We start from the raw sequence: 26,781 nt of genomic DNA, 5'->3' as shown, positions 1-26,781 counted from the left end.
TTTGATAACATTTGATAATATTCATTTTTAAAGAACCTCAGCAAATCTAGGAAGAGAATATACTTGACTTTTAAAAAACGTATAATTTTGTCAATGAAAATGGCAAAATAAGGAACTCCAAATTCTGTCTCTCTATAAAAGCAAGAAAAAATGGGCAAAAACTATTAAGAATCAACTTTTTCTGAACTCTGGAAATTAGCCAAAAGCTTGCGGGACCATTTCAAGAAAACCCGCTGATTCTTAAAAAAAATAAATAAATAAAAATAAATAAATAACATTATTTATTTGAGAGAGAAAGAGAGAGAGAATCTCAACCAGACTGCCCACTGAGCACAGAGCCCAATGTGGGACTTGATCTCAGGACCCTGAGATCTTGACCTGAAAAGAAATCAAGAGTCAGAGGTTTAGCCACTTAGGTGCCCCAAAATCAGCTGATTCTTGATAAGAAAAGCAAACTTTCTAATATAGAATTTAATGTTATGTACATAAAGATACTCACTGGACTTGATTAAAGAGTGGATGTACTCAGTGAGAACTTTGACAAAGAGATAGAAAATATTAAAAAGAACCAGTCAGAGCTGAAGAATTCAATAACTGAAATAAAAAACTCACTACAGAGAATCAACAACAGATTAGAGGATGCCTGGGTCGTTCAGTTGGTTAAGCATCTGACTCTTGATTCTGGCTCAGGTCATGATCTCAGGATTGTGAGATCAAGCCCCTTATCAGGTTCCACACTGGGTGTGGAGTCTGCTTGAGTCCTTCTCCCTTGGTCCCTCCCCCATCTCCCTCTCCAGAAAAAAAGATTAGAGAACATAGAATGGATCATTGATTTGGAAGTCAAGGTAATAGAAAGTAACAAAGATGAGCAGGAAAAAGAAAAAAAGAATAATAAAAATAGCTTAAGGGAACTCTGCAATATCATCAAGCAGAATAACATTCATATTATAAGGATCCCAGGAGAGGAGAAAGAAAAGAGGGCAGAAAACATATTTACAGAAATAATAGCTGAAAAATTCCCTAATCTGGGAAGGGAACAAGATGTCTAGGTCTGGAAAGCACAAAGCCCATAGCAAAATGAACCCAAGAAGGTCCACACCAAGACATATAATGAAAACGGCAAAGAGTAATGCTAAAGTGGGAATTTAAAAAGCAATAAGAGAAAGAGTTACACACAAAACAAAACGAAACACAAAATAAACCAAATCTATAAGACTATCAACTAATTTTTCAGTAGAAATTTTGCAGGCCATAGGAAAGTGGTATGATATATTCAAAGTGTTGAAAATTAAAAAACCTACAACCAAGAATACTCTACCTTGCCAGGTTATCATTCACAATAGAAGGAAAGATAGTTTCCAAACAGAAGTTAAAGTTCATCACCACTAAACAAACCTTTAAAGAAATGTTAAAGGGAATTCTTTAAATGGAAAGAAAAGGCCAAAACTAGAACAAAATTATGAAAGGAAAAAATTTCACAGGTAAAAGCAAATATAGTAATATAGTAATATTAGTAATAGCATATAGCAATAGCAATAGTAATAGCAAATATAGTATATTTTTATATACTATATACAAATATAATATACAATTTATATACAAATATAGTGATAGCATACAGCAATCGCAATAGTAATAGTAAATATAGTAAAGATAATAGATCAATAATTTATAAAGCCAGTGTGGAGGTTAAAATGCAAAACCAATAAATCAACTGTATCTACAAAAACTAATCAAGAGATACACAAAAATATGTAAAATAGGACATTGATACATAAAATGTGGGAGGTATAAAAATTTAGTGAACATGTCCAAACTTAAGATACCATCAATTTAACATACATTGTAATACATATAAGATACTATATATGAATCCAATGGTAAACAGAAATCAAAAACTCATAACAGATACACAAAGTAAAGGAAAAGAATCCAATTATAATGCTAAAGAAAGTTATCAAATCGCAAGGAAGAGAGCTAAAGAAGAAGAAAGGAACAGAGAAGGACTTATAAGTAATTACTTTAAATGTAAATGGACTAAATATTCCAATAAGACCTAGGAATGATTGTAAGGATAAAAAAACAAAAATCAACTACATGCTGTCTATAAGAGACTCACTTCAAACTTAAAGACGCACATAGATTGAAAGTGAAGGGACCATGCAAATGGAAGTGAGAAAAAAGCTGGGGCAGCAATACTTGTATCAAACAAAATAAACTTTAAAACAAAGACCACAGTAAGAGACAAAGAATGGCACTAAATAATGATAAAAGAATCAATCCAGTAAGAGGATGCACCCTACATATGAGCACCTAAATACCTAAAACAAATATTAACAAACATAAAAGGAGAAATTGGTAGTAATGCAGTAATAGTAGTAATACAATAATAGTTAACACTCTACTTACATCAATGGATACATCATTCAGACAGAAAATCAACAGAAGGAAACAGTGGCTTTGAACAACACATTAAAACAGACAGACTTTACATACAGAACATTCCATCCCAAAACAGAAGAATACACATACTTTTCAAGTACACATGAAACATTTTCCCAGATAGAAAATATATTAACCACAAATCTCAATAAGTTTAAGAAGACTGAAATCATATCAATTATCTATTCTTTTTTTTTTAAAGATTTATTTATTTGAGAGAGTGTATGTGTGTATGAGTAGGGGGAGGGGGAGAGGAAGAGAGAGAATCTCAAGCAGACTCCATGCTGAGAGTGTGGAACCTGGTGCAGAGCTCAATCTCACATCCCTGAGATCATGACCTGAGCCCAAATCAAGAGTCTGAGTCACCCAGGCTTCCCACAATTACTTTTTCTGACCACAACAGTATAAAACTAGAAATCCATTACAGGAAAAAAAAAAAAAAAACTGGAAAAAACACAAATGTGTGGAGATGGGAAAAACATGCTACTAAATAATTGATTTGTCAATGAAAAAATCAAAGACAATATTAAAAAATACATGGAGACAAATGAAAACAAAACCACAATGGTTCAAAATCTTTGAGATACAGTTAAAAAAGTTCCAAAGGAGAAGTTTACAGCAATACCTGCCTACCTCAAGAAACAAGAAAAATCCCTTCACTCACATGGAGAATTTAAGAAAAACAAAGGAGTAATGGAAGAAAAAAGAGAGAGAGACAAACCAAGAGACAGACTCTATAGAGAACAAACTAACGGTTACCAGAGGGAAGGTAGAGGGAGGAGTGGGTAAAATCGGTGATAGGCATTAAAGAGTACACCTATCATGATGAACACTGAGTAATGTATAAAATTGTTGAATCACTATATTGTATACCTGAAACGAATATAACACTGTATATTAACTATACTGGAATTAAAGTGAAATACTTAATAAAAAAAAGAAACAAGAAAAATCTCAAAGAGTTTAACCCTATAGGTATAGGAAGGAGAAAAGAAGAACCAACAAAAGTCAAAGCCAGAACAAGGAAAGAAATAATAAAGACTGGAGCAGATAAATGAGACAGAAGATAGAACCTACCCCCCGCACAACAATAGAAAAGCTCAATGAAACCAAAAGCCGGTTCTTTGAAAAGATGAACAAAATTGATAGAATTTTAGTCAGACTCATCAGAAATAAAGAGGGGACTCAAATAAGTAGAATCAGAAATAAGGAAAATAAATAACAACTGATACCACAGAAATACAAAGAATTATAAAGAATATTATGCAAAATCATATGCCAACAAATTGGACAACATAGAAGTAGATAAATTCCTAGAAACACAGAATCTTCCAAAACTGAATCATGAATTAATAGAAAATTTGAACAGATGGATTACCAGCAATGAAACTGAATCAGTAATTAAAAAAACTCTCAATAAACAAAAGTCCAGGACCAGATGGCTTCACAGGTGAATTTTAACAAACATTTAAAGAAGAGTTCATACTGTTCTTCTCAGACTTTCCAAAAAATAGAAGAGGAAGGAAAAGTTCCAAATTCATTCTATGAATGCGCAACATTCTGTGATATCAAAACCAGACAAAGACACTACAAAGAAAGAGAACTACAAGGCAATATCTCTGATGAACATAGATGCTAAAATCCTCAATATATATTATCATACCACATTCAACAATACATTAAAAAAATCATTTACCACAATCAAGTAGGACAAAACCATAGGTAACATCATACGCAAAAGTGAAAAACTGAAAGTGCTTCCTTTAACATGGATGACGGTGTCTACTCTCACTTCTTTTACTCAACACAGTCCTGAAAAAGACTTGTACTGTGAAAAATATACGACATTCATAAAAGAAACTGAAAAAGACACAAATGGAAAGATAAACCATGCTCATGGATTGGAAGGATTAATATTGTTAAAATGTCCATACTATCAAAAGCAATCTACAGATTAAATGCGATCCCCGTCAAACACCAACAGCATATTTCACAGAACTAGCATAATCATCAAATTTGTATGCAACCAAAAAAAACCTTGAATACCCAAAGCAATCTTGAGAAAGAGCAAAGCTGGAGGTATCACAATTCCAGATTTCAAACTATACTACAAAGCTACAGTATTCAAAACAATATGGTATTGGCACGAAAACAGACACAGAGATCAACAAAATAGAGAACCCAGAAATAAACCCTACTTATATAGTCAATTAATTTAGGACAAAAGATGCAAGAATATACAATGAGGAAAAGACAGTCTCTTCAATAAATGATGCTGGGAAAAGTGGACAGCTACCCATAAAAGAATGAAAGTGAACCACTTTCTTATCCCACACACAGAAGTAAACTCAAAATGGATTAAAGGCCTAAATGTGAGACCTGAAACTAGGAAACTCCTAAAAGAAAACACAGGCAGTACTCTTGGATATTGGCCTTAGCAAGATATTTATGAATATGTCTCCTCAGGCAAGGGAAACAAAAAGAAAAATAAACTATTGGGACGATACCAAAATAAATAGCTTTGTACTACAAAGGAAACCATCAACAAAACAAAAAGGTAACCCACAGGATGGGAGAAGATATTTGCAAATGATATATCCCATGAGGATTAATATTAAAATACACAAAGAACTTATACAACACCAAAAAATCCCAACATTACAATGAAAAAAAACAGAGGACCTGAGTAGACATTTTTTCTGAGAAAGACATGCAGATCGCCAATGGACACATGAAAAGAAGGGCAATATGATCAGAGAAATGCAAATCAAAACCAAATGAGATATCATCTTTCACCTGTTAGAAATGGCTAGTACCACAATGACAAGAAGTAACAAATGTTAGTGAAGATGTGGAGAGAAGGGAACATTTGTGTACTGTTAGTAGGAATGTAAATTGGTGCAGTTGATATGGAAAACAGTATGGTGGTTCCTTGAAACATTAAAAATATAAATACCATGTAATCCAGTAATTCTAGTACTGGGCATTTACCCAAAGAAATGAAAATACTAATTCAAAGATATATGCACTCTCAGTTTACTGCAGCATTATTTACAATGGCAAAGATATGGCTAAGTATCCATTGATAGATGGACACACAATACACACACACATGCACACAATGAGATATTACTTAACCATAAAAAAGAAAGAGATCTTGCCATTTGTGACAACAGGAATGGCCTTAAAGGGAATTATGCTTAGTGAAATAAGTCAGAGAAAAACAATACCATATGATTTCACTTATATGTGTAATCTAAAAACCAAAACAAACAAACAGACTCTTAAATACAGAAAACAAACTGGTGGTTGACAGAGGGAAGGGATGTTGGGGGATGGGCAAAATAGATGAAGGAGATTAAGAGGTACAAACTTCCAGTTATAAAATAATTAAGTCACAGAGATAAAAGTACAGCAAAGGAATGTAGTCCATAATACCGTAACAATGTTTTATGGTGACAGATGGTGACTTACTGGGCACAGTATAGAGTAATGTACACAAATGTTGAATCAGTATGTTGTACACTTGAAACTAATATTACATTGTATGTCAATTTTTCAATTAAAAAAAAGCACAACAAACTTTGTGGCACTTTAATGGACCCCAGTCCTATCTTCTATTTCATAGCTCATCACTGCCTCTGAAAATAATAACTGATTTCTAACCATGGCAGGTGCAGAATGAGCTAATTTGCAAAGAATGATGAGTATTTGTCCTAACCTGTCTGGTGGTTCCCTGGAATACGGGTTCAAAGAGCTTGTCTTTATTTTCCCTAATTCAAAACTGGCCTAATTCTAAAGCTGCTTCCCTACAGGCATTTGCTGAAAACTTTTACAGGCTAATATCTTAGCCACTGCTGACCAAGGTGACAGAAAATAGTTGGGAAAACATCAGAGTAACTAAAAAGCTGGGGAGGAAAGCTGAGGAATGGGATGCTCTGACATCCCTGGGAATCTAGAAGTCTATGTGCATGCTCAGTGCTGTGAGCATGCTCAAAAAAGACGTGAAAATGACAAAGTTCTCACTAACTGATGACCTTGAGTGTCTTTGGAAACACAAAGTAAAGGCTAAGGCAGGGTTGGTTTATAGCCTTCCATAACCAAGGTTGAATATGGAAGGCATCTCCAATACATACACATAAACTTTGCAAGGACTGGAAGAATTTTGGGCTCTAGACATTTAAGGAAACTCTGTCACTAAGCTAATGAAACAGAGATTTCAGTGGCCACACATGACAAAAAATACAGACGTCATAAAATTAGTTAAAAAAAGCACTAAACAAACAACTACAATTAGACCAAATAACAACAAAACCTAGAAAGGAGAGAGAATCTGGTTTCTAGAGTTGCAAAGTTATAATATTCATAATATCTGGTCTTCAATAAAAACAACAAAAATTACAAGGCCAGCAAAGGCAAAAAAGACAATATGTCGCATACAAAGGAATAAAGAAATAGAAACTGCACCATCATCACTGTTAAATGCTACAGCATGGACGAACCTTGAAAACATATTGCATGATTGTAATTACATGAAATTTCTGTAATAGGTAAATCCACAGGGACGGAAAGTAGATCAGTGGTTGTCATAGAAGCGGAAGGTTGAGAATTGGAACTTACTGCTAACAGGTAGAGGGTTATTTTACTTTTTTTGGTGTGATGAAAATGTTTTCAAATTAGGTAGTTGCACAACATAGTGAAAAGACTAAAAACCACTAAAATGTATGTAATTTTAAATGGTGAATTTTGTTATGTGAAATATATCTCAATAAAAAAATTGTATGGCTGCCTGGGTGGCTCAGTGGGTTAGGGCCTCTTCTGCCTTCGGCTCAGGTCATGATCCCAGGGTCCTGGGATCGAGCCCTGCATCGGGCTCTGTGCTCAGCAGGGAGCCTGCTTCCTCCTCCTCTCTCTCTCTGCCTGCCTCTCTGCCTACTTGTGATCTCTGTCTGTCAAATAAATAATAAATAAAATCTTTAAAAAAATTCTATAAAAAGCTGGCAACATACATCATATTTAATAATGAAATGATAAAATTTTAAGAAATAATTTCAATGATGAAATACAAACTTTCAATGCTGGAAGTTTTTGAGATTGAAAATGAAACAAGGATACTTGGTATAATCACTTCTATTCTACATGTATTAGAGATCCTAATTAGTACAAAAGAAATGTATAATATACAGATAAATAGAACTGAAAAATAAGTTTAGCAAGGTTGCTGGATATAAGGCAATTATACAAAATTCAATTATATTTGTATATACCAAATAGAAAGTGAAATTTAAGAAGCAATATCATTTATGGTGTCATCTAAAAACACTAAACACCCAGGAATAAATCCAAGGAAAAAATATGCAATATTTGTACACAAAAAGTTGTGACACATATCAAAAAATATTTTAGATGTGAATGAATGCATTTATTCGTGGTTTTTAGAATCAATGCTGTCTCAGTATTATTTCTTCCAAAACTGACCTACATATATTCAATATACTCTAAATTGAGTACTTCAGCTGAGTAATTTGTGGAAAACGACAAGCTACTTTGAAAATTTATATGAAAACATAAAGTGGTAATCTTACAGAAGGAAAAATGAGCTGGAGAGTTATTGCACCACGTACTTATTATAAAGCTACAGCAAATTATGATGTAAGGTATTGGCACAAGACGCACAAGACTAAGAGAAACAAAGTAGAAAGCCTGAAAACAGACCCATACAGTTATGAACACTTGTTTTAAATAAAGATGGTATTTATAGAGCTGTAAGAGGCAGTATTTTCATTAAGTGAGCCAACTGGTTTGGAAAACTTTTGAAAAAACTTTACACTTAAACATTACTTCACCCCAAACACAAAAAGAAATTTCAGACTATTGATTTAATGTGAAAAACAGAACATTAAAGCTTGTAGAAGGATTTACTAATATTTTTGTGACTTTGAGGTAAGAAAAGATTTCTTAAACACAGCACAAAAAACATTAAATATGGAAAGGAAAGGAAAATCATGATGATTAAAATTAGTAACTTTGGTCATCAAAATACACCATTAAGAGAGTGAAAGGGCAAGCCCGAGTTGGATAAAATAGGTGTAGAAGATCTATTTATGAAATATATAAAGAACTCTTTACAAATCAGTATGAGAAAACACACGCAACCCAATTAAAAAAAAATACTTGACAAGACTTCACATAGGCAATTATTAGGTTCCAATAAACATAAGAAAAATTGTTCATTCAATTTTATTGGTCAAAGAATATGCAAATTAAACCATAATTAGATATCACTATATACCTACCAGAACGGTTAAAATATAAAAGACTTGACCAAGTGTTGGCAAGAATGTAGAGTAACTGGAATTTCCATATCCTGCTGCTGAAGTATAAATTGATAAAAAACATTTTAAAAACTGTTTAGAAGTAAAGTTGAGCTTTACTGCAACTTAACTTCAAAATAGAAATTTACACATATGCATACTAAAGTACAGTAACGTTCACATGAAAATTATTTATGGTAGCCAAAAACTGGAAAAAGCACAATTTCCAACAAAAAAATTCTATATTTCTAAATGGACTATTATACATTAATGAAAATGAACAACCTACTTCTACACACAACAATGGACAAATCTTACAAATATAATACCAAATGGAGAAAAGTAGATGTAAAAGAGTACACATGGAATGTGTTATGGACTGAATGTTTGTGTTCCCCCAAAATCATATGTTGAAATCCTAACCCCCAATGTGATGATATTAGGAGGTAGGGCCTTTGGGAGATGATTAGATCATGAGGGTGGAGCCCTCATGAATGGGATTAGTGCACTTATAAAAGAGACCCCAGAGAGCTCTCTCACCTCTTCTGCCATGTGAGGACACAGCGAGAAGACTGCTGTCTATGAATTAGGAAGAGTGCCCTCACCAGACACCGAATCTGCCGGCGTCTTGATCTCGGACTTCCCAGTCTTCAGAACTGTGAGAAATAAATGTTTGTTGTTTAAGCCACCCAGTCTATTATATTTTTGTTAGAGCAGCCTGAATGGACTAAAACAGGATGATTCCATTTAGAAATTTCAAACAGCAGGTAAAACTAATCTATGATGTTAGAAGTCAGGACAGTTTTATCTTTGTGGAAGAAAAGGAAGGTAGAGACCAGGAGGAAGAATGAGGGAGGCTTCTGGCCAATGGCAATGTTCTGTATCTTCTTGATCTTGGCAACAGTTAACTTGGTTCACCTTATGACAATTCACTGAGCTGTGTATTTATATTTTATGCACTTTTCTCTATTTTATTCAATTAAAATAAATTTTTAAAAGTTTATTTACCTGCTTTTTCTGTGTTTTGTTTCTGTTTTCCAGCCAATCATCCATTTGTTCCTCAATTTCTTCTATAGAAGTTCCATGATCATAAGATTGAATATATGCACTTTCTAAAGGTGTATATACAGGAAATTCAGGTTTTGGCTTTTTTACTTTAACTTTCTTCTGTTCTAAAAATGTTTAAGAGAATCAATTATTGAGATTTGTTAAGAAAGAAAATAATTTTTAACAGTCTATTAATACATCGTATCTTGAAAAAACATATACATACTATTCTTTCATTAAAACAGAGTTATATACAATGGAATATAATTCAGCCGTAAAAAGGAATGAAATCTCGCCATTTGCAACAGTATAAATGGACCGCGAAGGGATTATACTATGTGAAATAAGTCAGAGAGAGAGAAACAAATACCATATGATCTCTCCTATATGGGGAATCTTAACAAAACCAAAGACCAAACCAAACCAAACCCCCCTAAAAACCCAGCTCACAGATACAGAGAACAGATTGGTGGTTGTCAGAGGTGGGTGAGGGGAATGGGAGAAATGGGTGAAAGGGGTTAAAAAAATTATAATTGCTTTGCTATAAATAGCTAGCTGTTTTATTGTGCTTTAGCTACTGCATTGTTTTTAAATAAAACTCAAGAGTTACTAATGATGAGATGATGATCATGATATAACCACCATGTCAATTTGTATATACCTTTAGTTTTCAAAGTACTTTTTATGAAACATTTCATACTGTCACAAAGAAAAAAGCCTGGTCATAATAGTGACATAATATTGGGCAAGTAACTTAAACTCTTAGAACAAGTGTCTCTTTTCTCATCTGTAAAAGAAAGCTAAATCTAATCTTCTAAAGTTGCTATGTGGAAAATGATAGAACCCTAACATACCACTTGGTGTAAAAGTGGCTCTTTTTTTTTTTTTTTTAAAGATTTGTATTTATTTATTTGACAGAGAGATAGAGCTAGAGCACAAGTAAGCAGAGCGGCAGGCAGAGGGAGGGAGAGAAGCAGGCTCTCCGCTGAGCAGGGAGCCCGATGTGGGGCTCGATCCCAGAACCCTGGAGTCATGACCCGAGCCTAAGGCAGCTGCTTAACCAAATGAGCCACCCAGGCGCCCCTCAAAAGTGGCTCTTGATAAATAGTATATACATTCATCTTTTCAATATTTTAAGAAATGCAAAGTTTAATCTGATGGCATCGGGGCAGTTATTAATAGATGGCTCTTAACTGGACTCTTCATTAAAGCCCTTTTGATTAGAGTCCATATTGAGAAGCAATTTAATTCTTAATTGCTACAGTCAAATTCCATACAGTCAAATTTCTTATAATCATATCTTCACCATTGTGTATTTGCATATTGTCTAATGCAGATGTAATAAAATTAATATAATATTGTCATAGAAATAGATAAATTCCTAGAACAGAGAATCCATAAACATTTTAATTGAGTGGGAAAATGCTTAAATGTTGGCACAACTGAATACCCATTTGAAGGAAGCTGGCCATCATCTTACACAATACACAAAAATAAACTCTAGTCAGATAAGAGACTTGACTTTAAAAACCCAAACAATAAACACCTTGCAAAAATAAATCTTAAAAACTACAGGTACTATTTAAAGGATGAGGAAATCTTAACTAAAACAGAAATACAGATGCTATAGAAACGGTAAAGGACAGAATAAACAAATCAAGAGAGAAAGAATACATTTGAAAGGAATACGTACGACTCAAAGTACAAACAGATAACTGATATACAGAACATATAAGGAGATACTATAAACTGACAAAGGGATAAGCACCCAACAGAAAAAATGGGCAAAAGTCACAAAAGAACAAATCCAAATGGCCAAAAAACAAGATACACCCTCTAAAAGTTTATCTTTATCTCTAAAGGTTTATCTTTGTCTCTAAAGGTTTATCTTTAACCTCTAAAGGTTAAAGAAATGCAGTTTGAATCAATAACATGATCCAATTTTATACCTATCATATGGGCAGAAATTTAAAAATCTTAAGGTACTGTTGGCAGGGAAAGGGCAATCTCTACATTGGTGGTGGAAATGTGAATTATATTGCAGACTTTTTGGGAAGTGATCTAAGAGAAACTGTTAAAATTAAAAAAATTTTTTTTTTCTCCAGCAATTCCCTCAGAAATAAAAGCATCAAAATGTAATTGTATGTAAGTACATGGGTATATATGTATGTCTGTATGTTATTTTTCATAGAGATACAAAACTGTTAACTTAGTAAATGTATATTAATAGGAGAAATGACTGAATGATTGCTGGTGATGCATCTATACTAGGGAATATTAAATTTTCATCAAAAGATATTGAAGTAAAGCTATACCAACTGACTTACAGAGATTTTTATGAGTTTGAGTAATAAAAGATGGAGTAAAGCATGTAAGGCTCTCTATTTGCAAAACAAAATAATGCCTCTTTAAACCTCTACAAATTCTTGTGTATACATATTCATCTAAATGTATTTTATTATTATAAAAGCATGGAGAAAAATATAGATGAACACCTACAAGGTATATAGGGGGTAGAGATAAAGAAAAGAAGCACAGAGACAATGAAGGAAAAGAGAAGGAACATATCACTAAAAAATAAATATATATGAATGTATATTTATGTATTTTTACAAAGTTGTAGATATAAATATAAAAACAAAATTTAAAGATATACAACATAAATCTTTAAACATAATTTCTAAAATGAATAAACCCACAGTTTATAAATATTCACTGATTTCTTGCTACTTTACTAATACAACGCTAAGAATGTAGCATCTAACATTTTGCACTTGGCAACATCTTTCATATATTAAAAAAATGTGTTTTCAAAACATGTCTAAGGGAAAAAAAGACCTCTATTTGCTAACTACCCTCATCTTTCCTGCAAATTTCTAGTTTCAATAAACTCTATATAATTAGTATGTGCCCAGCTATCATCAATTTTGGTGATATAAACACATCCCTATTCATAGTTCATCCAAGAAACACAAATCTAAGAAATTTTTTTAGCATCATGATGAATTTTATAGGGAAATTCTTGAGTTAAATAAAAAAAAATAAAGACTATTTTTGCTGGAAGAGTCTTTATTTTTATTTTATTAACATATAACGTATTATTTGTTTCAAGGGTATAGGTCTATGGTTCATCAGTCTTACACAATACACAGCACTCACTACAACACATACCCTCCCAATGCCCACCACCCAGTACCCCATCTACCTACTCCCCTCCCCTCCAGCAACCCTCAGTTTGTTTCCTTAGATTAAGAGTCTCTTATGGTTTGTCTCCCTTGGAAGAGTAAGTTTTACTGAAATTTAGTAAGTTATAGGCTTCAAGTTAAGATAGATTGGTTCTTAATAACAAGCCTGACAAAGGCTAGAAACAATAACTAGCCAACCAACCAAACAACAATAAAAATCAAACAACAAAATCCAAAATAAACAAATCAAAAAAGAAGTAAAACCCATGATACCTTAAGTGTCTAGTGACTGAAGAGAAATGGTTTCCTCTCAAAAGAAAAATTTATTCAACATGATTGTCAAAGGAATGAGAAATGAGCCAAATAGCATTTTAAGGGGGTCCTTCCATTTAATGCTCTTAGTCAACAAAATGATGCAGAGTTTGGATCCAGCAACAAAAACAAAAACAAAAACAAACCAAAAAACTCTGGCCTAAGTAGCCTACCTTCTCATATATTTGGAAACTTACACTAAACAATTCAACTAATAAGTCAGTTACTTAGATCAAATACTTCCTGTCACACGTTGCAGAAGTGTTTATTATGCTAAGACACATTTGCTGAATAGTAATTTGGGCTCTTTGACCATGAACCTGAGGATAATTCTTTAGGTCTTGATTAACACTTGTACCTCTACAGTTTTGAAAACAGTGGAAAAGAGTTCAAACTGAGCAGTCATAACATCTTAACTCATTACCTTCTTTTTCTAGCAGGCACAGAGAATTTCTCCTTGGAAATGCTCAGACAATAGCGCAGCAGCTATTAATGAATGTAACTTGGAAGAGGATAGGAAGGAAGTTTTAATCAGTTTTGAGCACTATACTTAAAATACAGAATGATAGACAGAAATACAGATGATGTCAGAAAAGTTATCAAAATAGTAAGGAGGTTTGAAATGTCATTAATATAAAAAGTGGCAGAAAAATGAGAAAACAAGAGGTCAGAAAAACTAGGTTCTGTATCGTTAGTCATGTCAATACATTAGTACTTCCTTCACATTACTGACCTCTAAGTCTCCACCTGTAAAATGAAATATCTGCCCTACCTATCTCACAGCACAGTTGCGGGAATTAAATCCTGACTTGTACAGGAATGTGCTCCTAATATTAAGGAGAATATTTAGAACTATGTGCTAAACTAAGCTCTTGATAAAACTCCTTTCGCTTCTATCTGCTTCTTCCAATATAGTTCCCATTCCTTCAACCTCCTGGGGTTCCAAACTTTGGAGCTAACAATTTCCCCTTCTTCTTTTTTTTTTTTCCCCTTCTTCTTATATCCTGTATGAAATCCAGTAGGAAATCTTGTCTCTAACTTCAAAATACATAAGAATTCCATTTTGTTACTTTTATCACTCTGATCCAAGCCATCATCATTTCTTGTCTGGATTCCTAAAACAACTCCCAACTGATTGGTCTCCTTGTTTCAAGTCCTTGTTTCAGTCTGTTCTTAACCTCACAGCCAGACTTCTTAGAACATGTATTAAATCATGTCAGTCCTCTGCTCAACCTTCCTAGGACTTGCCATTCCAGAGTAAAAGCCAAGTTCTTACAGTATAAGGCTCTAAGTGATTTATGCCTCCCATCCTCACACCATTCATCATTTATCTGACCTCATTTTAATACCCTCCAGCCTCCTGCTATTCCTCAAAAACATAAAGCTTTTGGGATGCCTGGGTGGCTCAGTTGGTTAAATGTGCCTTCGGCTCAGTTCATAATCCCAGGACCCTGTGATGACATGATCCCAGGGTCCTGGGATTGAGTCCCATATCAGGCTCCTTGCTCAGCCAGAAGCCTGCTTCTCCTTCTGCCTTCCACTGCCCCTGCCTGTGCACACACTCTCTCTGACAAATAAATAAAATCAACAACAACACATAAAGCTTTCATCTGTTGCCCCTACTGAAACCCACTCCCTCACCAGTCTTGCTTACTCCCTAACCTCCTGCAGGTCTTTTCTCAAATGTCTCTTCATTACTGAGGTCTTGTCCCTGCAGCAGGCCTGCCATATATATATATATAGCCCATCCCTCTTCCTTGTGACTTTTTACTGCAGCATTTATCACTGCTCATTCTATTGACTCTTTCTACATGGGCAAAATTCTTTCATTTAAAAAAATTTTTTTAGGTTTATTTGAGAGACCGAGAAGGTAAAGGGAGAGGGAGAGAAAGTCTCAAAAAGACACCATGCTCAGTGTGGAGTCCTACATAGGAGCTTGATCCCACAACTCAGAAATCATGACCTGAGCTGAAATCAAAAGTCAGACCTATTGGGCCACCAAGGCGCCCCATATGTGGGCAAAAATTCTTACTTATTTTGTTCACTACTGAATTCCCAGTGCTTGGGACAACATCTGGTGCTAAATAAATAGTGAATGAGTGAATGAATGAATGAATGGAAAAGCTCTCACTGTGGACAGATCTGGGACTAAAACTCAGCTTCTGCAATTTACTAGCTCTTTTGCTTAAAGTCCTTTTGTAAAATGGGAATAATGGTAATACTACATCTCGTGAATTGTTAATGAGGAGTAATGATTAAAGCAGATAAAATGATTAGAATGGTACTTAGAATATAAAGAACTTGTAAAGAACTGTGCAAAAACATAGTATTCTCAAGATTTAAAATTTACTATCCTAATATACATAATACACATAATATACATAATATACATAAGATTTAAAATTTACTATCCTAATATACATAATATACATAAGATACAAAGAGGGGAGTTTTGGAGAAAGGAAGAAGTCCTAAAATGCATATGTGGGCCAGGTGAAACAACTAAAGGAAAAGGTCAAAGAAGAACAAATTAATACATAATTTTCTAAGAATTTTATTTCCTTTTCAATAAAAAAAGCCTGCCAGATGAACAGGAAACTTTGAAGGTAGGAGTAAGATCATTTATTCATTCACTCACATTTCATCCAAGTTTGTGAATTTAGTATATGCCAAGAATAACGCACATTAAGAATACAGTACTGTGGGAACAGTTCTATTTAAAAGGAATTACCTTAACTAGAAATTATGTGGTATCTAACTACTATATTTTACCTTATATTGCTTACATACTTTTATGTACTTTCAGGATTTTAAGATGGGTGATTTTTTTTTTAAAGTCCCTAATACTATATTAGACAATTAGTAACTTAAATGACTGGTGATTCTAATATAAAACTATCAAGAAACTAGGATGGTGTCACCAGAGTACCATATGAGCTCAAGTTATAGACCAGGCTTTTGTTTTTCAAAATATTTTTCCTAAAAGGGGAACAAGTCATAGAACTGACTGCTTATGAAGTATGTCATATTACTTAGCTTCTCTCAGTTTCTTTATTTTGAACACTAAAGTACTGCTTGAAAAAAATGTACATAAGCTAGAAGCCATCTCTTCAGGAGTAATTTTGCCTCCTTATAGAGAATCAGTTATAAAGAAGCAAATAAGTAAATGTAGTTGTTTATATTTAATTCTGGGGTACTGTATCACAATTGCAAGTGTTTGATGCTTTTGTAAAGAAGGATTTAAAAAATCACTTTAAGGGGCACCTGGGTGGCTCAGTGGGTTAAAACCTCTGCCTTCAGCTCAGGTCATGATCCCAGGGTCCTGGGATCGAGCCCCACACTGGGCTCTCTGCTCAGCAGGGAGCCTGCTTCCTCCTCTATCTCTCTGCCTTCCTCTCTGTCTACTTGTGATCTCTATCTGTCAAATAAATAAATAAATAAAATCTTAAAAAAAAATAAAAATAAAAAATCACTTTAAAAAGTAATTCAAACTTCCAATTCTAAAAAAATGGGGTAAAAGTACTTTTTCATACTCCTCCTCCTAACAAAATGGAAAAACCCTAAACATTATATATAAAACAAGCACAGGAAGACTGATTTTTGAAGAGAAGACAGGCCAGCTAGGTATGGCGGACAAGACGAAAACCGAGGTGGTGAGCGCCCTCAGTTTCCTTGCATAGTAAGACAAGCTTAGGTAATAATGGATTTACACTTCAAGCAAATAAGGGACAGAATTGTGGCCAACCTTTTCTTGCCAGCAAAGGCTAACAAGAAGCCTAGACTTCTGCCACTGTGAGGCTGTAATAATGCCCCCCAAGCTCCCTACCAGGAGGATGTGGAAAAGACTTTCCTGCTGAGAGATAATAAGGATCCCCTTCCCCTGTAAAGTCAGTGATAGGGGTAGGGCTAACGTAGGCTAATGGGAAAACTAGACTTCCATGTCTACCCAGAGGTAATGAGGCATCCCTCCCCTCCCTGCCACGGTGGCTTCAGAGAAAGCCTTGAGTCAGTGCTTTCACAACTGCCCAGAAGTAAAGAGACCAACCTTCCACAGCATCAGCAGAGGCCCGGTGGGGAACTGTAAGTGGTCATTCTTGCCTATCCCAGCAAGGAGATGTCAGTTGAGTGTTATCAGTGTGGCCTATTGGCAAGCGAGAACACCCACACTTGCCCAGCCCTAAGAAGATTCACAAGCACCCTCTCCCTCAGCTGTAAAACAGGCCGTGGACTTCCTGAGTGTAACTGTAATAGGGCAGCATCTTTCCCCTTTTTCAGTTCAGCTAGAGCATTGTCAGAGAACATTAGCTAAGATAGAGTATATTCAGAGTATTATAACATAATACCCCAAATGCCGAAGTTTTTTTGTTTTTTTTTTTAAGATTTTATTTGAGAGAGAGAGAGCATGAGCATAAGCGGGGGGTGGGGGGGGGAGTCAGAGGGAGAGGGGGACACAGGCTGCCACTGAGCAGGGAAGCCCCACACTGACTCCAACTCAGGGCTCAATCTCAGGACACCTGGGAAATCCCTCATCATACAAGAATCAAGAATATCTCAATTTGGATGAAAAAGATAATCAACAAGATGAAAAAGAGATCCAAAGTATCTGACTAGGATTTTATAGTAGCCATATAAAAATGGTTTGATAGTAATGAACATTCTCAAAATAAATGAAGAAATTAAAAATCAATAGCAAAGACACAGAAGACATACAGAAAAACCAAATGGAAATATCAGAACTGAAAATGTGCTAACTAAAATTAAAAATTTAATGACTGAGAACTCAGCAGAAAAATGGAATAGAGAAAGTATTCCGTTAACTTGAGGAGAGAATGATAGAAATTGTCTAATCTGAAAAACAGAGGGGGGAAAAAAAGAATAGAGTCTTGGGGACTTTGGGGACTATAACAATACTTCATTAAACAACAGCAGAATACACATTCTCTTCAAATGCCCATGAGATATATACTAAGCTAGAACCTATCTTGGACCATGAAACACCTCAACAAATTTAAATGAATTGAGATGATACAGAATGGGTTTTCTGACAAAAATGGAATCAAACCAAAAATCAGTAAAAGAAAGATAACAGAAAAATCCCCAAATACTTGGAAACTAAACAGCTTAATATTTAAATACTTAAGTAATCCAGGTTATCAAAGAGGATGTCTCAAGGGAAAAAAATATTAAACTGAATCAAATGAAAATGTACTGTATCAAAATATGTGGGACACACCCAAAACAGTGCTGAGAGGAATTGAAAGCACTAAAAGCTTACTTTAGAAAGGATGAAAAGCCTCAAGACCTTAATCTAGGCTTCCACATCAAAATCAAACAAAATAAAAACAAGCACAAGAGGGGCGCCTGAGTGGCTCAGTGGGTTAATCGTCTGCCTTCGGCTCAGGTCCTGATCCCAGGGTCCTGGGATAGAGCCCCGCATCGCTGAGCAGGGAGCCTGCTTCCCCCCACCCCTCTACCTGCCTACTTATGATCTCTCTGTGTGTCAAATAAGTAAATAAAAAATCTTAAAAAGAAAAAACAAGCACAAGAAAGCAGAAGGAGTAATAAAAATAAGAGCAGAAATAAATAAAATAGAAAACAAAAGCAATAGATTAAAAAAAACCAATGAAACAAAGAATAAGCTGTTTGAAAAGATCAATAAAATTGACAAACATCTGGCAAAACTGAGAAAGAAAAAAAAAAAGAGAAGTTACCAGTATTCGCACTGAAACAGGAGAAATCACTACAAGACATGCAGACATCAAAAGGATAAATTAGGATTAGAAACTATACACACATAAATATGACAATTTAGATGGAATTGACCAATTCCATCTTGAAAAATACAAACTACCCCAACTCACTCATAAAATAGATACAAAAAGAAGTATTTGAGTAAGCCCTGTAATTACAAAGGAAATTTAATTTGTAATTTAAAAACTCCTAAAATATAAATATCCAGTCTTAAATGGTCCCACCAGAGAATTCTATCAAATGTTTACAGAATTAACACCAATTCAACAGTCTCTTTCAGAAAATAGAAGGGAGAATGCTTCCTAATCCCTTATATGATGTTAGTACTACTCTAATACCAAAATCATACAAAGACAGTACAAAAAGGGAAAACTAGAGACCAATATCTCTCATATAGGTACAAAAATCTTTAGCAAAATATCAGCAAATAGAATTTAGCAATATATTAAAAAAATTACACACTATGGCTAAATGGTACTTACTGCAGGGATGTAAATCTAGTTCAATATTCAAAATTCAATCACTATAATCCACCAAATTAATAAGCAAAGAAATATCACATGATATTAATTGATACAAAAAATTAACAAAATTCAACACCTAGTCATGATAAAAAAACTTAGAAAACTAGGAACAGAGTGAGAGTTCCTCAGCTTCGTAGAGAGCATCTAACACAAAACCCCTGTAGTTTACGTACTTCATGGTAAAGTGCTAAATGCTTTCCACCCAAGGTTGGAAACAAAGGAAGCATGTCCTCTCTCACCACTCTCGGTAACATAGTTCTGGAAGGCATAGCTAGCAAAATAAGAAATGAAAAGGTAATAAAATGCATATAGGTTGAAAAGGAAGAGAAAAAAACTATCCCTATTGTCATATGACATGATTATCCACATAGAAAATTCAAGGAATCTCATAAAAACTCTTGTATTTAACAAGTAAATCTAGCAAGATTGCAAGATACATACCTACATATAAAAACCAACTGCATTTCTTTATTTGCAGTGAACATATGGAAATTGAAATTAAAAACCCAATACCATGTATAATCACTCAAAATAAAAAGAGAAACACTTAAATATAAATCTAACAAGATAAGTACAGGATCTGTATGCTAAAAACCACAAAACACCAAAGAAAGAGATCAAAGAAAATATAAACAGATGAAGAGACAGACTGTGTTCATAGATTAAAGGACTCCATTAGTAAATATGAATTCTCTCCAAACTGACATACAAGTTTAACATAATTCCTATCAAAATTACAACAAGATTTTTGGTAGATATGCCTAAGATTATTCTCAAATTTATATATAAAGCAAAGGAACTAGAAGAGCTAAAACATGTTGAAAAAGGATAGGAAAGTAGAAAGAATCACTCTACCTGACTTTAAGACTTACTGGAGAGCCACAACAATCAAAACTGTCATATTGGCAGAGGAAGAGAAGTGTAGATGAATGGAACAGAATGAAGAACTTAGAAAAAACCCATGCAAGCAAGGGCAAGTGATTTTTGACAAAAGGTGCAAAAGCAATTCACTTTTTGAAGAATGGTTTAAAAAAACAGTTGGCGGGGCGCCTGGGTGGCTCAGTGGGTTAAGCCGCTGCCTTCGGCTCAGGTCATGATCTCAGAGTCCTGGGATCAAGCCCCGCATCGGGCTCTCTGCTCAGCAGGGAGCCTGCTTCCTCCTCTCTCTCTGCCTGCCTCTCTGCCTGCTTGAGATCTCTCTGTCAAATAAATAAATAAAATCTTTAAAAAAAAAAAAAAACAGTTGGCAAAACTGGCTATACATCCATAAGCAAAAAAAATAAACATAAACCTCACACGTTATAGAAAATTAGATCAAAATGGATCATAGATTTAATGTAAAACGTAAAATTATAAACTTTTAGAAGAAAATAAGGGTGAAAATATTTAGAATAGGGCTTGGGAAGAGTTTTTTTTTAAATAACATAAAAGCATCATCTAAAAATAGCAACAATAAATTGGACTTCATCATAATTAAAAGTTTTTGTTCTGTAAATGACTATTAAGAAGATGAAAAGCTACAGATTGGAAGAAAATATTTGTAAACCACATATCTGAAAAAGAAATCATATCTAGATTATGTAAAGGACTCTCAAACTCAACAGTAAGAAAAAAAAAAAAATCCAATTCAAAAATAGGCCAAAGGCATAAACTGTAGAGGACACACAGATGGCAAGTCAGCACACAAGTGTTTCAACATCACTGGCCATTAAGGAAATGCAAATTAAGATCATGATGAGCTCTCTCACAAATGTATTAGAAAATAAAAAACACTGAGAATCCCAAGTGCTGATAAAAGGTACAGACACTAGATCTCTCAGACATTACTAGTAGAAATATAAAAATTTATATAGGCACTCTGGAAAATAATCTGGCAGTTTCTTAAAACTTTAAACATAAACCTGTCCTATGACCCAGCAATTGCCTTCTGGGCATTTATCCCAGATAAATAAAGACTAAGTTCACAAAAAAACTTACACCTGACCATTCAGTAGCTTTATTTGTAACAGTCAAAAACTGTAAACAACCAAACTATAATTGGTGAATGGTCAAACAAATTATGGTAAAACCATACACAGAATAAATAGGAACGAACTATTGATACATGGAACAATTGAGTGAAAAAAAGCCAGTCTCAAAGGTTGAATAGTGTATGATTCTCAAAATCATATTCTTTAAATTGTATAGGCAAAATGACAAAATTAGGTAGATGAAAAATAAATTAGTAGTTGCCAGATATTAGGGATAATGGGAGAATGGGAGGATATGGGTACGATCATAAAGGGGTAGTGACAGAATGGGATGGTGGTAACATAAATACACACTTGTGATAAAATGGTAGAGAATTATATATACATTTTGTATTAATGTCAAGTTCTTGGTTTTCAGGAAGACACATAGGACCCTCTCTATGCTATTTTTGCAACTTCCTATGAATCTGTAATTATTTCAGAGTAAAAATTTAAATAAAATAATAATTCAACAATGATGCTGGGAAAACTAGATAACCACATACAAAATAATGAAGTTGGACCCTTACCCACTACAAAATGAAGTCCAAATGGATCAAAGATCTAAATGTAAGACCTTAAACTATAAAACTCTTTGAAAAAAAAAAAACAAGGGCAAAAGCTAAATGACACTGGATTTGGCAATGATTTCTTTGATATGACAACAATGGCACAGACAACAAAAGACAAAACCGACAAATTAGACTAAAGGAAAATTTAAAAATTCTGTGCATCAAAAGGCAATGTCAACTGAGAAAAAAAGCAACCCACAAAATGGGAGAAAATATTTGCAAATCATATATTTGATAAGGGCTAATATCCAGAATATATAGAGAACTCCTAAAACTTAACAAAAAATAATCCAATTAAAAACTGAGTACAGGAGTTGAATAGACATTTCTCCAAAGGAACACCCATTAGCATGGCTACAATTAAAAAAAAAAACAACGCAGAAAATTAGTGTTGGCAAAGATGTGAGGAAACTGGAACAATTTTGCACTGTTGGTGGGAATGTAAAATGATACAGCTGTTATGGAAAACAGTATGTTGGTCTCTCAAAAAATTAAAAATAGAATTGGGGTGCCTGGGTGGCTCAGTCAGTTAAGCATCTGACTCTTGAACTCAGCTCATGTCTATCTCAGGGTTGTGAGCTTGAGCCCCATGTCGGGCTCCACACTGGTCATGGAGCCGACTTAAAAAAAATTAAAAACAGAATTACAGTAAGATCCAGTAATTCTACCTCTGTGTATATACCAAAAGAACTGAAACCAGGGACTCAAACAGTCAGTCCTGCGTATACCCATGTTCATAGCAGAATTATTCACAATAGCTAAAAAGTAAAAGCAACCCAAGTATCCCTTGAAAGATATTCAAATGGATAAGCAAAATGTGGTATACACATACAATGGTATAATATTTAGTTTTAAAAGAGAAGGAAATTCTGACACATGCCATAACATGGATGAACCTTGAGGACATTATGCTAAGTGAAATGAGCTAGTCACAAAAGACAAATATTGTATGATCAGCCTTACATGAGACACTTAGAGTAGTCAAAATCATAGAGACAGAAAGTAGAGTGGTGGTTGCCTGGGGCTGGGAGGGAGGTGAGAATGGGGAGTCACTGTTCAATGTGTACAAAGTTTCAGCTTTACAAGACATTGTAATGTGATGGCTGTACAACATTATGAATATATTTAATACCACTGAAGTATATACTTAAAAATGGTCAAGAGGGTAGATTTTGTTATATGCGTTTTACCACAATGAAAAATACTAGAAAAAAAAAAGAAATAATACAGTGGTTTTATTGTAGCAATCATGAAGAAAGAGGAAAAATCCTAATATGGATGAATAGAGACTTGTGACTTGGGATAAAATCTCCAGTGTCAGCACCCACATGGGGCCATATTTCATTACATATGGAAATAAAGATGATATACTCTGTTAAATATATTTCCTGAGTACCTATCACATGCCTGGCATTGTTCTAGGCTCTGGGATTACAGCCATAAACAAGACAAACAAAAATACTTGCCTGCATGAAGCTAATAAATGGGCATATTATTTTAGAAAAAGTATAATATTAAATAAGTATATTTTTAGTTCAAAATTAAGTAAATTAATTAAATAAAATCTTAGTTCAAATTTAATCTAAAGCCATAAATGTTTAGATATTCAATTGGATAAAAAGTTTTTAAAATCATTTCAGTGGGAAACTAAGATCGCATTATACTTAAGGATACCTAGGATTATGGTATGAAATGCTGAAAGAATTGTAAATTTTTATTTAAGCTATATGATTTAAAAAAAATTCTATTGTTACTGAGCAAAGTACTGAAGAAATAACACTATTCTTTAGATATTCTCTGCCTACACAAAAACTCTTGGAAGTAGGACTCCTATCAGGTTTTACTATATAAATATGACTCATAAGATAGGGTTTCTATTCAGTCATGTTTCTAAATGTACTGGAGCTAGTGACTGGTACACATTTTTTTTGTAAGTTATCTCAGTTAGGGGGCGCCTGGGTGGCTCAGTCATTAAGCGTCTGCCTTTGGCTCAGGTCAGGATCCCAGGGTCCTGGGATCCAGCACTGCATTGGGAGCCCTGCTTCTCCCTCCCACTCCTCCTGGTTGGGTTCCCTCTCTCGCTGTGTCTTTCTCTGTCAGATAAATAAAATCTTAAAAGAAAAAAGTTATCTCAGTATTTTCCCATCCACGAGCACATTATTTTGCCACAGGATAATGATCTAACCTAAATTGGGGCTACTTCTGCCCTATCTCCTTTGTCCTTTTCACCACCAACCCCTGAATCAACTTAAAATCATCACTAGCCTCTCCTTTCTTCATGAACTGGGTATTTCCTAAAAACCAGTCTTCCTTCTTTCCAGTGAATGTTTTCCCATCCTGCCACCCCAGAAAGGCATATTCTGTCCTCTACCTTCTCAATGTTCCCTTGGCACCCCTACTGAGGTCCATTATTGGGGTATGCAACAGGGACCAAGAAACGAGAAGCAAAATATAATTAATGTCTGGGACTATTACTTCTGCAGGTGAAAAGAAGTACTTGACAGTAAAGGTTTGATTACCTGATTTTGGTTTTGTTTTAAATGATCCAAGGTACAGAGAAAAAGAAAGGGAAATACTGAATTTTACTTCTTCTTCCCCCAATTTTATCTATTCAAAATTTCACCTTTATAACCAATTTATTTCTTTTTAAAAGATTTTATTTATGTATTTGAGACAGAGAGAAAGTGAGAGAGAAAACCGCCCCCTACCCTACCCTGCACAAGCTGGGTGGAGGCGCAGATGGAGAGGGGAAAAGAGACTCCCTGCTGAGCAGGGAGCTGGATGTGGGGCTCCATCTCAGGACCCTAAGACTATCACCTGAGCTGAAGGCAGACACTCAACTGACTGACCCACGCAAGTGCCCCTACGACCAGTTTCTTTATAACTCATTTTTTCCTATTCATGATATGGGCTATTTCATTTTTTTTTTTTTTAAGATTTTATTTATTTATTTGACAGAGAGAGATCACAAGTAGACAGAGAGGCAGGCAGAGAGAGAGAGAGGAGGAAGCAGGCTCCCTGCTGAGCAGAGAGCCTGATGCGGGACTCGATCCCAGGACCCTGAGATCATGACCTGAGCCGAAGGCAGCGGCTTAACCCACTGAGCCACCCAGGCGCCCCGGGCTATTTCATTATAGTACTTAGAATTCATATCTACTGACTTAGAATGAAACTCATATAATTAAAGAATGTATAATATAACAATGAAAAAGTCATATTTATAAATATTAACTTATTTAAACCCAAAACATAAAATTGATTAAATTTGTAATAAAGAAATAAGTGCTTCAAATTTTCCCAAATAGATATCGCATTTTTTGCATAGACTCCCAGAACAATGATACTTATTTTTAAGAAATCACCCTTTTTGTATTTCCCCCTCTAATATACCATTTTAATAAGACCACCACACCTTACTCAGTGTATATTCTGGTACGGTCCTCTGAGGATACCGCACCATCTCAGCGGTGGAGTACATAGACTTGAGGGCAGATTAACAATTAGGTCATGAAAAACAGGCAGCATAAAATAGCTACCACTAATCTGCATGAGATGCATTTACTCAATTAAGCAGATGGAAATGTTATTATGAACTCAGTATTCCAATGATGGTCTTTAAAATTAAGAAGGATCGGGGCAAATGAAATGCACACTGGGGGATTTGGGGTCTTTATATATTAATTCTAAAGTATACAATACAGAACACTGTAATGAAGTTAACAAAATTAATTAAAAGATTCTTTGCATGTAAACCCTTAGAGACTACATTAAAAAATACATGACAGTTTCTGACATTATTAATAATGTGACTGTTCTTTAACGGTTTTAATGTTGATACCATCACCTTTCCGTAATATACACTACTTATATAAAAAACATGAGTATTACTCATGGCTGGTATGAGTATTATTTTTAATATGCTTTCTGGTATTTACTTTTTCCATTTTGAATTTTAATAACTGATAAATTAGTGATGAATTTTCAAACTTTTTAAAAGATTACTATATATTTGTACTGGTAAACAGTTTTCAGGTATTTACGTATTTGAAAATGTTTTTCTTTGCATCATCATCTTTTTTATTAGGCAATAACAACAAAGTGAGATTATTAATCTGTTTGAAATTTCTATCAATGCTTCTAACAAAAATCTTCGAGTGATTTTGTGAAAATGGTCACAAACTTTAAAAGGAATTTTTACATTGTGATAAATTATCTTACATTGTGATAAATATTTTATGTCTAACCCTTATTTTCTAAGTTGCAGTGTACATTATTACAGAATTCTAATACATATGCCAAAATTATAATAATAAGTGGTTGTTACAAAAGCTACATAAAAATGATAAGCTATGTATGCAAAAGCCATAAAATGTATATTCACCTTGACTCTACAGGTAAATTTTGGGTTAGCTTGATATTTTTCTCTTTCTATAAATGTAATTTCCCCCTCTTTCTGACTTGTCTTAGAAAGCTTAGAAAAATTTTATGTAACAATTATACTTAAAAACAATTACATAAATAGTATACTTAAGATCTTGTTTCACTTATTTACTCAACATACTTAAAACTATCTCAACAATTGCTATAACATAAGCTTCTGTTTCAATCTTAGATTTAATATAATA

General features: G+C 34.2%; 1 protein-coding gene across 1 annotated transcript in view; it reads right to left on the bottom strand.

Annotated features, from left to right (window-relative positions):
• Positions 1–26,781, bottom strand: part of DNAJC1 (DnaJ heat shock protein family (Hsp40) member C1) — a 223,337-nt gene that overhangs the window by 102,318 nt on the left and 94,238 nt on the right. The window contains exon 8 of the mRNA XM_047740450.1: positions 9,765–9,928. Coding sequence (XP_047596406.1) covers positions 9,765–9,928 — 164 coding nt within the window. The remainder of the gene's footprint in view (positions 1–9,764; positions 9,929–26,781) is intronic.

Source organism: Lutra lutra, chromosome 8, assembly GCF_902655055.1.
Source record: "Lutra lutra chromosome 8, mLutLut1.2, whole genome shotgun sequence".
Classification (NCBI taxonomy): Eukaryota; Metazoa; Chordata; class Mammalia; order Carnivora; family Mustelidae; genus Lutra; species Lutra lutra.
The sequence above is the reverse complement of the archived record's forward strand: the minus strand, read 5'-3'. Positions and strand labels throughout refer to the sequence as shown.